This window comes from Sminthopsis crassicaudata, chromosome 4 (genome assembly GCF_048593235.1).
Source record: "Sminthopsis crassicaudata isolate SCR6 chromosome 4, ASM4859323v1, whole genome shotgun sequence".
Taxonomy (NCBI): domain Eukaryota; kingdom Metazoa; phylum Chordata; class Mammalia; order Dasyuromorphia; family Dasyuridae; genus Sminthopsis; species Sminthopsis crassicaudata.
Window position 1 is genome coordinate 113,063,863 of NC_133620.1, and position 12,734 is coordinate 113,076,596.

At 32.9% G+C, this 12,734-nt stretch overlaps 1 protein-coding gene across 17 annotated transcripts in view; it reads right to left on the bottom strand.

Annotated features, from left to right (window-relative positions):
* Nucleotides 1-12,734, bottom strand: part of ESRRG (estrogen related receptor gamma) — a 657,723-nt gene that overhangs the window by 182,203 nt on the left and 462,786 nt on the right. For 5 of the 17 annotated variants that reach the window (XM_074309163.1, XM_074309164.1, XM_074309167.1 and 2 more), the window contains one exon: nucleotides 10,150-10,206. The exons of the other annotated variants lie outside the window; for them this stretch is intronic. In XM_074309163.1, coding sequence (XP_074165264.1) covers nucleotides 10,150-10,175 — 26 coding nt within the window. In that variant the 5' untranslated portion in view covers nucleotides 10,176-10,206. The remainder of the gene's footprint in view (nucleotides 1-10,149; nucleotides 10,207-12,734) is intronic. 17 annotated transcript variants of the gene reach the window in all.

A 12,734-nucleotide genomic window follows, 5' to 3' on the forward strand; every position in this document is an offset into this window, starting at 1 on the left:
TATACCAAATTTGGCAGCAGAAAAGATATAAGGCAACTCTTTTACATAAATGAGGGTCTACAAGATAGGAAACACTGCATTTAATGCCAGACTTTTCTTTATGGTTAGTTTTGCTGAACTTTTAAAATTCCTTATTATAAGCAATGGCCATTGGGAGAGAAATAAGGGGTGGAAATGTAAGAGGAAATGAAGGTGACATAAAAAAACAAAAAGACATTAATAAAAATTCATACAAAAAAATCATAAACTTATAGACTGATTATACAGTACTGTAGGATATGAAAGAGAAAAGAAAGACATGTAAGCAGTCTGAAAAGTCTGTACCTACAAAGTAGGTACAGTAGAAGGAAAAATTAAGGATTCCAAGAAAAGAGACTGAGTAGATTATCTATAACATCCACAGAAATAAGCAAGTCCAAAACAAAAAATAACAGGATTGGATTTCTTTAAAAAAAAAAAAAAAAAAAAGTTTGATTTTAGTCATATTGTGTTTAAGAAGCCAATGAAGCATCCAACTGAAGATACCCTGAAAGCAGAGTTCTGGACGTCTGGTGAGTGGTAAAGAACAGAGATACAGATTGTTCAAATATCTTAGCAGTAGTCATGACTCCAATTGGCAAAATCTGCCAGAAATTCTAAGGTGTAATATTTCATTCTGTAATGGCACTCTAAAAATAGCATTAGTTTACCAAATGTTGTACTCAAGACAGAGAGGAATCTTGGGGTAGCTATTAAAAAAAAAGTAGATCAAAAAAGATAAGCCTTGACTTCAAACAAGCTCTTTCACTGACTAATTGTGTGATTTTCATTTCACTTCAACGAAATAAACATATACTAAGATCATTGCCAAATGACAAAATAATAGTATTGAAAAAATTTTAAATTAGCACTCAAAATTTAAACTCTCAAGGAATTTAAATTCTATTAATGTCATGGGTAATAATATTAATGACTTTATAAAGCACTTTATAAGTATTATTTCATTTTTATACTCATATCTACAATGTGAGTTAAGTACTATAAAGGTTTAACAAAGTGCTTTATAAAGGAACATAGCATGGTACCTAAAATGCTTGTTGACTAAATTATCAGTGGTCACACAACTCTGAGAATTGGAATGTGAGCACAGGCTTGTCATTTAACACACCATTAAGCCATCTCTTTTGACTAAGTTTCATTATTAAGTGTATGGGACTATACTTCTTGATCCAAAGGAAGCCCAACCTTTGTTTGGGCTTTAAGGTTCTTAGAAGAAATGTTGAAAATATAACTGAAAAAATATTTGGAGACCAATTGTAAATAAAGCCCCACTTGGCAATCAAAAATTTTCTTTTCCAGGTTATTCCATACTACCTGTCTTCCAGCACGGTAGCTTATAACAATGGGGAGCCTCTGGAGTTTTTGAGCAAGATAATGTGATCATCAAACTTATACTTCAGGATTATCAATTTTGTGTCTATTTGTAGGATGAACCAGAGAGGAGAGAGATTTATAGTAGGAAGATAAATTAGGAAGCTCTTGTGATAGTCCAGGTAAAAGAGGATGCGGGTCTGCCCTGTGGTGGAGGTATTAGAGAGGTAAAAGATATCTGACAAGTAGCTGATTATGGAGAGTAGGAGATGAGGGGGAAGAGTAGTGAAAGAAACTGGTATATGACTTTGAAGTTATGCACTGAATGAATGAATGAATGAAAAAATAAAAGATTTTTTTTAAATTATAAAATATTATGATTGGAAGAATATTGATAAAGAAGTGGGAGGAAGGGAGTTGCTGGGCACAAGAAGATAATAAATTCTCTTTTGAATATGAGTTTGAGATACATACAAGATATTGAGTTTGAAATGTCCAAAACGAACTTGGTGATATAGGATTAAGAGAGATAGTAGGCCAGGTATAAATCTGGTATTCATCTAAGGAAAGCTGATAATGAAATACATGAGATCTTAGGTACTGAGAGTATAGAGAAAGAGCCTAGCACAGAGCCTTTAGTAACACAGTTAGGTGGAGGACATAGATGACATTCTAGCAAAAGAGACAGAGAAGGAACTGCCAGATAGAAGAATTAAAAGTAGTGTCCCAAAAAGTCTGAGAAAAAAAGTTATGTAGATTACAGGATAAAATTAAGCAAAGTCAAATGCTGAAAGGGGTACTGAAATTCAGAAACATTCTGGAAAGAATTTAGAGGGGAATTTTTTTTTATTTTTATCTTTGTACCCCCTCAGCAATACACTGGTAGATAATGGGAATATATTTGCATTGAATTGTACTTAAATTCTAAATTGAATTGTGAGTATTCTCTGCACTGAAACAGATTGAAATACCTTTTTAAGGAGGCAGCTAGGTGGAGCAGTGGATAGAGCACCAGCCTTGAGTTCAGGAGGACCAGAGTTCAAATGTGATCTCAGACATTTAACACTTCCTAGCTGTGTGACCTTGGGCAAGTCACTTAACCCCAGGCTCAGGAAAAAAAAAAAATACCTTTTTAAAAAATAATAGGTTATTTTTCAATATATGCAAAAATAGTTTTCAGCATCCACCCTTGTAAAATCTTTTGTTCCATATTTTTCTCCTTCCTTCCCCACCTCCCCCTTCCCCTAGACAGTAATTAATCCAATAAGTTACATCTGTGCAATTCTTCAAAACATATTTCTAAACATGCACAAGAAAAATCAAAGGGGAAAAAATGAGATAGAAAAAAAAGCAATCAAATAAACAACAATAACCACAACGAAGAGGAAAATATTTGTTGTAATCCACATTTACTCTCCATAATCCTCTATTTGGATGCAGATGGCTCTTTCCATTAAAAGTCTATTAGAATTGCCTTGAATCCCCTTATTGTTGAAAAGAGCCAAGTCCATAATAATTGATCATCACATAACTTGCTGTGCACAGTGTTTACTTGGTTCTAGTCACTTTACTTAAGTTCATTTAAGTCTCTCCAGGGCTCTCTAAAATCATCCTACTGGTCATTTCGTATAGAACAATAACATTCCATTATTCATATTCCACAACTTATTCAAGCCATTCTCCAACTGATGGTATTCACTCAGTTTTCAGATCCTTGTCACTATGAAAAGGGCTGCCACAAACATTTTTGCACATGTGGGTTCTTTTCTTTTTCTTATATCTTTGGGATACAGGCCCAATAGAGTCACTGATAAGTCAACAGTTTGATAGCCCTTTTGGTGTAGAGGTTTGGAAATGTAGAGAAGTATACTTGAAACAAGGTATTAACTCAATGGAATTGATGGTTCTCTAGTTCACATATATTCAATATGCTGTAATGATATAATTGTCAAAGGTATTTAAGGGCTGAGAAAGACTGGAAAAGAGACATTCTATCTTCACTTCTCCACTAAGACCAAGAACTCCAGGTTGATCCTGAGGACCTTCAAAAAACTAGCCCAAACATTACATTTGGGCATAGTTCCAAATTGTTCTCCAGAATGGCTGGATCAGTTCACAACTCCACCAATAATGTATAATACTTTTTAAGTTAAAAAACAACAAAAACATTCAATGCACAATACCCAACTTTCTAATGATAAAGTAAGATTAGTCTTTGGATAAGTCTACCGACAGACCTAATCAAAACCTTGACACTTGATAATAATGGTCAAAACTTATAAACATTGAAAACTCTAGGGTTACTAATACCTTATCAACCTCAAAAATGGCCTTGCCTCTAGTAGATTGTATATATTTGGCCTGACCCCACTGCCTCTTCCCATCTTTCTTTTCTTTAATACCAGTATAAAAACGAATTTTTGTTAAGGTTTCAGCCAAGGTGCTATCAAAAAAATCTATTTATTCAAATCTGGATATCTGTAATAGTTTAATTTGGCTTTAATGAATGCATTGGTAGCTCAAGAAAAGGTCTGTTGTTATTATTATTATTATTATTATTTTTTACTAAAAATGCCTCATGACACTAACTACATAATGGATTACAATTAACCTAACAGTGAGTGAGATCAATTCACAGGTATTTTGTGGACCAAAAACAGAAGAATGATTAATCAAAAATGTATATTAAGCATTTCTTGTCTAAAATACAGTATACATTGAAAACCAGTGAAAAATTTATCATTAGAAATTGTAGTAAGTTCCAGGAGAAGTATAACAACTGTCAAAAAGCTAAACTTTTGTGTAGAAATTTTAAATTGTGTAGACAGCAGTTAAAAAAGAAAGAAACAAAGATTCAAATGGAGTTTAAAATCTCACCTAGGCCAATTCAATTCTATAAATCTTTTACGGAAAATGGGCAAAAGAAGTTGCAATCATCATTCCTGAAAAAGTTTAAATCTTTGAAAATTCAAGTCCAAAATATGGGAAGCGGGAAAGCAACCTAGAAGCTGATTCATTTGGGAAACATTTCCTCTACTTGCCCAGCAAAAATATACCATTTGTAACATAAAATTATTTTTAAAACTTATTGCATGACAATGGCAGAAGATTATGAACAATATTGCCTCATGAAAACAAGGAGTAATGTGGAGAATAACAGTGCCTCATAGGGAGTGGAAAGAGAAGGAGGGAGTGGAAGAGGAGGGGGAGGATAGAAGGGGAAGGAGGGAAGGAAGAGAGGGAGAGAGGAAGGGAGAAGAGGAAGGAAGATAGGAGAGGAAAGGAGGGAGGAGAAGGAGAGAAAGAGAGGGAGGGAGGGGAGCAAAGGAAGGGAAGAAGAGAGAAGGAGAGAGAAGGAGGGAAGGACAGAAGGAGGGAGGAAACATTGGGAAATATTAATGTGAAAGATAAACTGGAGAAAACAGACAGCTACCCCTTCTTGGCTATATAACACGAAGCCCAAGTCTGGTAATTAAACTAATGTGTTTGGATCATGATTATGACGTAGTTTCATCTCCAATGAAAGATTTTTTTGTGCTTTCACTGACATAAGGTTGATTCAGAACATATGACCTTGACCAGAAATCATTTAAGCTGCTTTCTCCATTGATATTTAGATTTCACTATTAGCTGAGTGCTAGATTTTTTTTTGTCATATATGTTAAAATGCAGCTAAAAAGAACTAAAACTAAAAAACAGAACAAACAAAAACAAAAACCCACCAAGAGTTGACAAATCATTACTGCAAAAGAACAACCTAGAGAGGAACCTGATTGTTAAAAGGACTATTACTGATTTCTCCAGGAAGCATTTTTAATATGAAATCTGTTCATTTGTTTTTCTTTAAAAACTTAGTAACTATTTCAATAATTGATTTCCTATATAATCCATATTTTATTTTATATTCTTAAAAATCTTATTTTGGGGTATTTATTTATTAGGTTTACCAGATTGCCTGATGCCCAAAGTGATCCATGAAAGATATTAAGAACCCTTATTTTACTGTGAAATGTGGAAGTAGAAAAAAAAGTTGGGAAATCAGTTAAGACTAGGGTTGGGAAAAAGCTGCTGTCAACTAATGCTATTATATAGTAAAGAGGGAAAAATGCTTTTCATAAGCAAGACAATACAAAGACTGGAGTATTGAAAAGTGTGGGGAAAATGACTTTTACTGATGAAATTCATTCTTTTTCATACAGTTATAGCAATACTTATCAGAAGAAATCTCCTACTTTTTGGCCCAAGTTTATCATACTCTATAGTTTCCACCCCTTAAAAAGTTTTGGGGATTTCTAAATTTTAGTTGGTTTAGAAAGATTTATCCACATGGAAGAAATAATAAAACATTAAAAAGTATATTTATATGTTGAGAAAAAATGTATTCTATAAAAAGAGAAATTTCCAAATTGGGATGGTATGCTAGCTACAACATAGTCTACTATCATGTGAAAAAACTCAAATTGAATAAATTTACTAGAGAGATGGATATAGCCTTATTTCAATGGCCTATGAATGAACTTGATTTAACCCCCCCAAAAAAAAAAAATCTCAGGGCTATAATTAGCATTGGACTTAGAAAAAAATAACTACTTTTCAGAGGCAAGCTTAATATCGAATATGATAAATGTGTGGTTTCATGATGAATTTTAAAATGTGTCAAAATATTGTGAAATCAATGCTAAATCACATATCAATGACCACAGCAATATTTTACACATCCAAAGTTTATTACACATGTGAAAAGTTGTAAGATTTACTAAACAGCAATATATTTAATTCTTTTAACCTTCCTCCTCCCCCAAAGTAATTTGTACACCACTGTATACATGATGTGACATCAGGCAAATCATTTAACCTCTTGAAATTTAAGTTTCTCCTCTGTAAAATAAGGGAATAAATTGGATCCCAAGTTTAAGCTCCCTTCCAACTCAAAATGTAACATCCCTTTCTTTGTGTCCGGAAATGTTACTTCCCTTTAACCCACTTCCATGCTTCCCACTGCCTAAAGTCCCTTACCATACATACCCTCTTTTCCAGGGCTCCCATCCACAGCCAAAACTCCTACTCAAGAATTCAGTTGACAGATTAGCAGCCTAAAATAACACTACCAGGTGCTTGGAACTTTATTCATTCATCTATCCATCCATCCATGGAACCTCACTAAGCTGAGGGCTGTGTGCTGAGGTCACAGTCAGCACATAAATAAGGTCATCTGCTTACTTCCCTGCACTGCTGTATCAAACATGCTGTCAAACTTAAACTGGAAGATATACAAAAATATCTGTCATGAGAAAACAAATAATGAGTGTCAAATAATGATGTGTGATTGGTCAACTGTACAATGTACAGAGGGTTGTTACCCTCCCAGTTTTATTAAATATGAGAATAAAAGATTTATGTTATGGGTGATAAGGCCAAGAATGCTATGAAAGTGAAAAAATATGGCAACAGTATGCTGTATATCACCAATGGGATAATTATTTATACAAAAAGTTGGCATTTTTGGTTTCCAACATGCAGTATATGAAATTCATATATTCAAAGGAGACATCATAATAACCTGCAGGCTGGTAATGATGGATATGTTTTTAATCCAAATGACCACAATCTTCAGTCTACCTGTCACTGAAGGAGAGGAAAAATTGGAATTTTCCTTTCATAATTCTTAAGTATGAAAGAGAAAAACCTAGAAGCATGATAAGTGGCTCATTCCATTGGACAAATGGACAGGCAGTAGGGAAAATGAGCATGAATAAAAGGCATCATTCCCTATCTAATGCTATTTTCACTCGTTACATTCAAAAACTGAACAACGGATTATGTTAACCTGCATTTTTTGTAGATTACAAGTTAAAATGTGACTAAAAAGGGAGACAGTAAATTCTCACCATGTGAGTTAATAAACATAGCATTAAATTAATCAAAGAGGAAAAAAAGGCTGCTATGATATTTAGCTATTGACTAAAATGTATTATATAACACAATGAAAGAAGTGCTGCTAGAGTGTCTTATTGACTAAAAAACTCTCACCTATGGATTTCCTCTTTTGAGGTTTAAGGGAATTCCTATTTCTCATTTAGAGTCTATCAGAAAAGATATATGACCCGTATTTTTTAATTTCTATAAATTCACTCAGTCAATCAGCCTGGGCTGAAATTTAATGGATGTATCAGTCACTGTTGGTCCAGAGAGAGAATAAGGCACTAGTTCTACTTCTTCATTTCTGCTTCTATTCTGCTCCCTCCCTTTTTTCTTCTCCCCACCTCAGACACCCACTCCTCATGGGCAGTTTGCATTATTTGCTTTAGAAAGAAATAAAGAAATCTAAATTAAAATGGACTGATGAAAATAGACTCTTTGCCTTCATTTTTAAAAAAAGAATCTTCATTTTCATATCATTGTTATGGCAATTTTATTACACACTCAGCAAATTTACAGTAACAAGATGTTCCCCTGACAAATTAATCACTTTCCAAGCATTTTACCATATAAATAAAATATCACCTCAAGAGGGGGGAAAAAAAATCAGCTCAATTGCTGATTTAATTCATCTTTCAGGGAAAACTCCCTTGAAATGAAGCTGGGACTTGGGCAGTTCCTCTTGGAAATCAGGCTTATGTCCTTTGCTTGCCTTAAAAGGATGTCTATAAGGTTTGCTGAATGAGCACAGAAAAGAACATTCGCCTATTCACTATGGAGTTGAAAGGTTAATAAGTACCTTAGAAAGAGCTGTAAAGTGTGGTATACAATGTAACTGTTGAAATGCATTCTTTATGACTATTCTTATGAAATAACTATTTTAATAGCATGATCTTAATGAATAATAATAATAATATATATTATAGCAGGTCACAATCATATATTGCTTTAAAGTTAACAAATACTTGCATTATTATGCCCATTTTAATATTGAGGAAACTAAGATCTATAAGGTAACTGAATTCATCAATTTAGTGACACACAGTCAAAAATTAGTAAGTTTCTCATATTGAATTGGAACTCAAGTCTTCCTGACTCCAAATCCAGTGTTCTATCTACAGTGTCACCTAGTGGCCACAAATATTATCTTTTATTATCTTCACAACAAAATTGTGAAATGTGGGCTATTATACCCATTTTACAGATAAGGGGGAGGCAGACAACTTCTAAGTGTCAGAGGTTCAATGTGAACTTGGTTCCACTGTGAAACCTTGCTTGATTCCTATCTTTCCTTTACCTTCCCTCCTTCCTTCCTCCCTCCCCCCAGAAATGTACTGAGCAATTTTTTTTTTTTCAAATGATTTATGCTTACTGAGGTCTCAAAAGCAAGGAGTAAGTTCAATTCAATACCCCTCTGACTAATCCTTATTATGATTCACTTTGGGAAAAGAATTTGCCACTTGAGGAAACAAGCTAATTTGGTTGCAGAAACGAAAATCTCATTCCTTGACATTTCTGTCAGTAATTGTTGCCATGGCCAACAACTACAGGGATGGGAAGAAAAGAGAACAGCCCTTATTTATGTCTCTAACTGTGTCAGTTTTTAGATGTATACAGGTACTCCTACTGTTAACTGCCATCAACAGCAGCCCTAGGTCCTATCTTAACTTTCATATGACTAACTACCTTGCCAAATACAGCTATATTTTAATCTATATGGCTTTAAAGGAAACGGGTCAAATGTCCTGTCATGTGACCAAAGTACAGTGTTATCCACATTTTGGGGCATTTCTAAAATGTTCATTTTACCTCCCCAAATAATAACAAATTAAAACACATATGACTTATAATTATGGCACTTTTTCATACTGTAGATGGGGGTAATGAAATACTTTATAGGAAGCTATTAAGAAGCAACATAGATGCTACTTTTTCTATTTCTCCCATATAATTAAAAACATCATAAATGCCATAAGACACTAATATTAAAAGAGCTTAACCTTCTATACATACAGTCCTTTGACTGAACTACCAACTATAAATTTTAAGAAGCACTAAGAATAAATTTATCTGGTTAACTACAATGTATCAAGAAGATGCAGAAAACTTTAATTGTATTTTCAACTTTATGTCATTAATTTTGGTTAAAATTAAATCAAGTTTACCCAATAACTGCAGGAGTTAGAGGTCTACTTTCTTAAAAAGTCACATTTCTTTCTAAGATTCTTCCATCTGACAAATTATAAAATCTCTCAACCTTCTCCAGTCTCAAATTGCTGAGATAGGATCTAGATTTTATTTTAAAAATGGTTTTCCATTGCCTTCAAACATCACATTCAATTAAACAGAAAATCAAATAAAAATACATTTAGCACAGAGAACAGTGACTCTAGCCTTATGATAAAATGGGATGAAGAGAGAAGAAAAGTGCAGGACACAAAAATACTGCATCTTTATTACCAAGTTTTGGTTGCCATTTTCTTCAAGCAGTCTAGCCTCCCATCAAAACATAAACATGGAACATATGTGTAATATGTTACCAGCATCACAGGATAAAGTCACTTGCAGACAAGGTAGCAATGATTTGTACAAATTATTCAGTCTAAAGCAGTCTCTTGTAATCAGCTAAGAAAAAAAAAAGTTCTGCAAGAAGGTAAAACAAATTTTAGTAAAAATCTTCACTAATAAAACTTAAACAAAAAAGGATTTAAAATGTGTACTAAAATCACCTCTTTAATAATTCCTGATCTACATATGATGCGTTAGCAATTTTTTTTAAATGCTCTTACATTTTATTGAAAAGCAATATGTTACAGAAAGAAAAAACTGTGGGATTTGCAATATGAGTAACTGAGTTCAAATCCAACTGCTGCTACTTACTTTGTGGGTGACTTCCAGCAAAGCATTTATAATCTGTCTGGACTTCAGTCCCCTAATCTGTAAAATGAGCAGATTGGACCAGATGATTTGAAGTGCTTTTCAGCTTTAAATCTAGGAAATTATGAATTTAAAAATTATCATTAACATATATATTAAATTGTACTGTGATGCAGCATAAAGAGCATGGGCTTCAAGACAGGAAACCTTTGTTCAAATACTTAGTCGCCATGTGACCATAGTCAAATCACTTAACTATCCTTTAGGTATTAAGGCTTTCCTAAGTGGAATGAAGATACTAATTCCTAAATATATATAATAATAATAGCACTACTGACCTTGTAGAGATTTTTAAAAGAAAAGTGCTGTGTACATTTTAAATTGTCATACAAAATGTTGAATTATGAAAACAGTTCCAGTGCATTTTAAATGAAACACATCCCAAATGCAGTTCTCATATTTAGTAATTTCATTCTCGGTACTTGTATCACTAGGTCTGGTTCACTGTCTGAAATGTAGAAGGTGCCTAATAAAATACCTGTTGATAAACTGATTTGCACATCCTTCTAATTAAGGCATCTTTGCTGACTTTGTACTAATCTGCCTGCTAAAAATATTCAATCAGTATTACATGGCATCAAAGTGACTTGATTAAGAATTTAAAACATTTTATAAAAATGTTATTTCAATTCAACCTCACTATCACAAGAAACAAATCTAACCTGTACTTATGATAGAGTTCAAAGACTTTGGGGAGAGGCGGAGGGAAGATAGGGTGCATTGGGAGGCATGGAGAGATCAAGGTAGTGACTGGGAACAGAACCAAAAGGGGAAAAGCAAGAAAATGAAATTTAAGGATTTCAACTTATTTAATTCACTTACAATTCTTTTTTTTTTAATTATAACTCATTTGAATTTTTTTTTCAGAACAAAAACTATCTATTCAGTTAAAATGCATTTTTTTTAATCTCTACTTTTGAATAAATTATTTAATTTAAAAGAAAAGAAAGTAGATTACTAGTTACTTCAATGAATTATGGACCAAATGATGGCTAATCTACTTCAAAGAAAGGATGCAAATATAATAACATTAAGAAGGTTTATAGCTTTAAAGTTTAGGCAAAAAAAATTGCTTTAAGGACCTGCATGTGAAATGAATGCTAATAAGTTTAATGTGGTCTAAACTTAATAATTTAATATAATCAAATGTTTCTGAAGGCTTCAAAAATCTTTGAAATTAATTAATATACTTAAAATTCTAAATGCTAGGGGAAAATATCAAAACAAAAATCAGGAAAATAGAATTAAACCCAATTTCTTTTAAGCAAAAAAAAAAAAAATTAAAAAGAATATAGCATTACATTTTAGTAGTGATAAGAGGTTAGTTTGTAATAAATATGGGAAACTGGAAGAGAAATTAATACTTATGAACATTCATTTCTTAAAAATTTGCTTCTGAAGCCCAGAACAGATATCTTTTAAGTAAAATTAATAAAAGTCATCCATTCCTTCTCTCCAAATAAGGAAAAGTCAAAAAGGACTTGTTTTTTTAAAGTTTGGAAACTCTTAATAAGTCATTTAACTTCTTGCTTTCAACTGACAATTAGATATCTGTAATTATATTATATTAAATCAAGCTTTCCTAGACTACAACTACAAATAGATTTAAAAAATAAACAAATCTTTATATCCATATTATTCAAGCCTACCTTATTTATTTCTTTAAAATTCTCCTATTAAAATAATTTATCTATGTACCTTTTTTCCCATTTTCTGGATATTGCGTACCAATTGTGTAAGAAAGAGGAAAAAAATAGCACACACACACACACATATATATATACCATAATAAAAATCAGACTCCTCTTTGTATAATCTTATTTATCTTTCACAAAAATGTTCTTCACACAGCATATTTAATAAGTTCAATGTTGCATTTGTAAAAGTAAAATTAAAAAACCTCAATTAGATTTGTACCTAAGATCAAAAGGTAGAGAAAAAAAAGGAAGCACAAATTGTACAAATATATATTATAAAATCAAGTAGTTAGCCCCTCACCTGAAATAGTTAAAAATTCTTGGATTACAAAGGGCACATAGTTCTTAAAAGAAATATTTTATTTCTGCTAAATTAATGCTTAAAAACATTACATTTCATCAGTTTCACTTATGTTAAAAGTCCCCAAAGATTCTTCTCCTGCAACTAGTCATATTTTATGTGCAAAGCAGGATGAGAGCTATCTAAATCTAGATAAAACTCATTGGCTTGTAATCTTCACAATGATCTATACATCTAAATCTATATGCAAATCAAATGCTTTCATGCATTAAAGCATTCCAAAGCATCCAAGACTAAAAAGGCAAAAGGTTCTCCCAGTTCCTCCTCCTGTTATCTTTCTCTCTTCTCTGTCTTTATTTACACTAGCAGCCTAAATAATTCACACAGCCTGCTTTTCAGCCGGAATGTTCTTCTGTGGAAGCCTGCAATGAGCTATTGCAGGAACCAGATGGACACATGAATGCAGCAGGTGGGGCAGATGGCAGGCCGCCCTGTCTGACGCTGCCTGCCTCACCATGGACGGCCTTTTC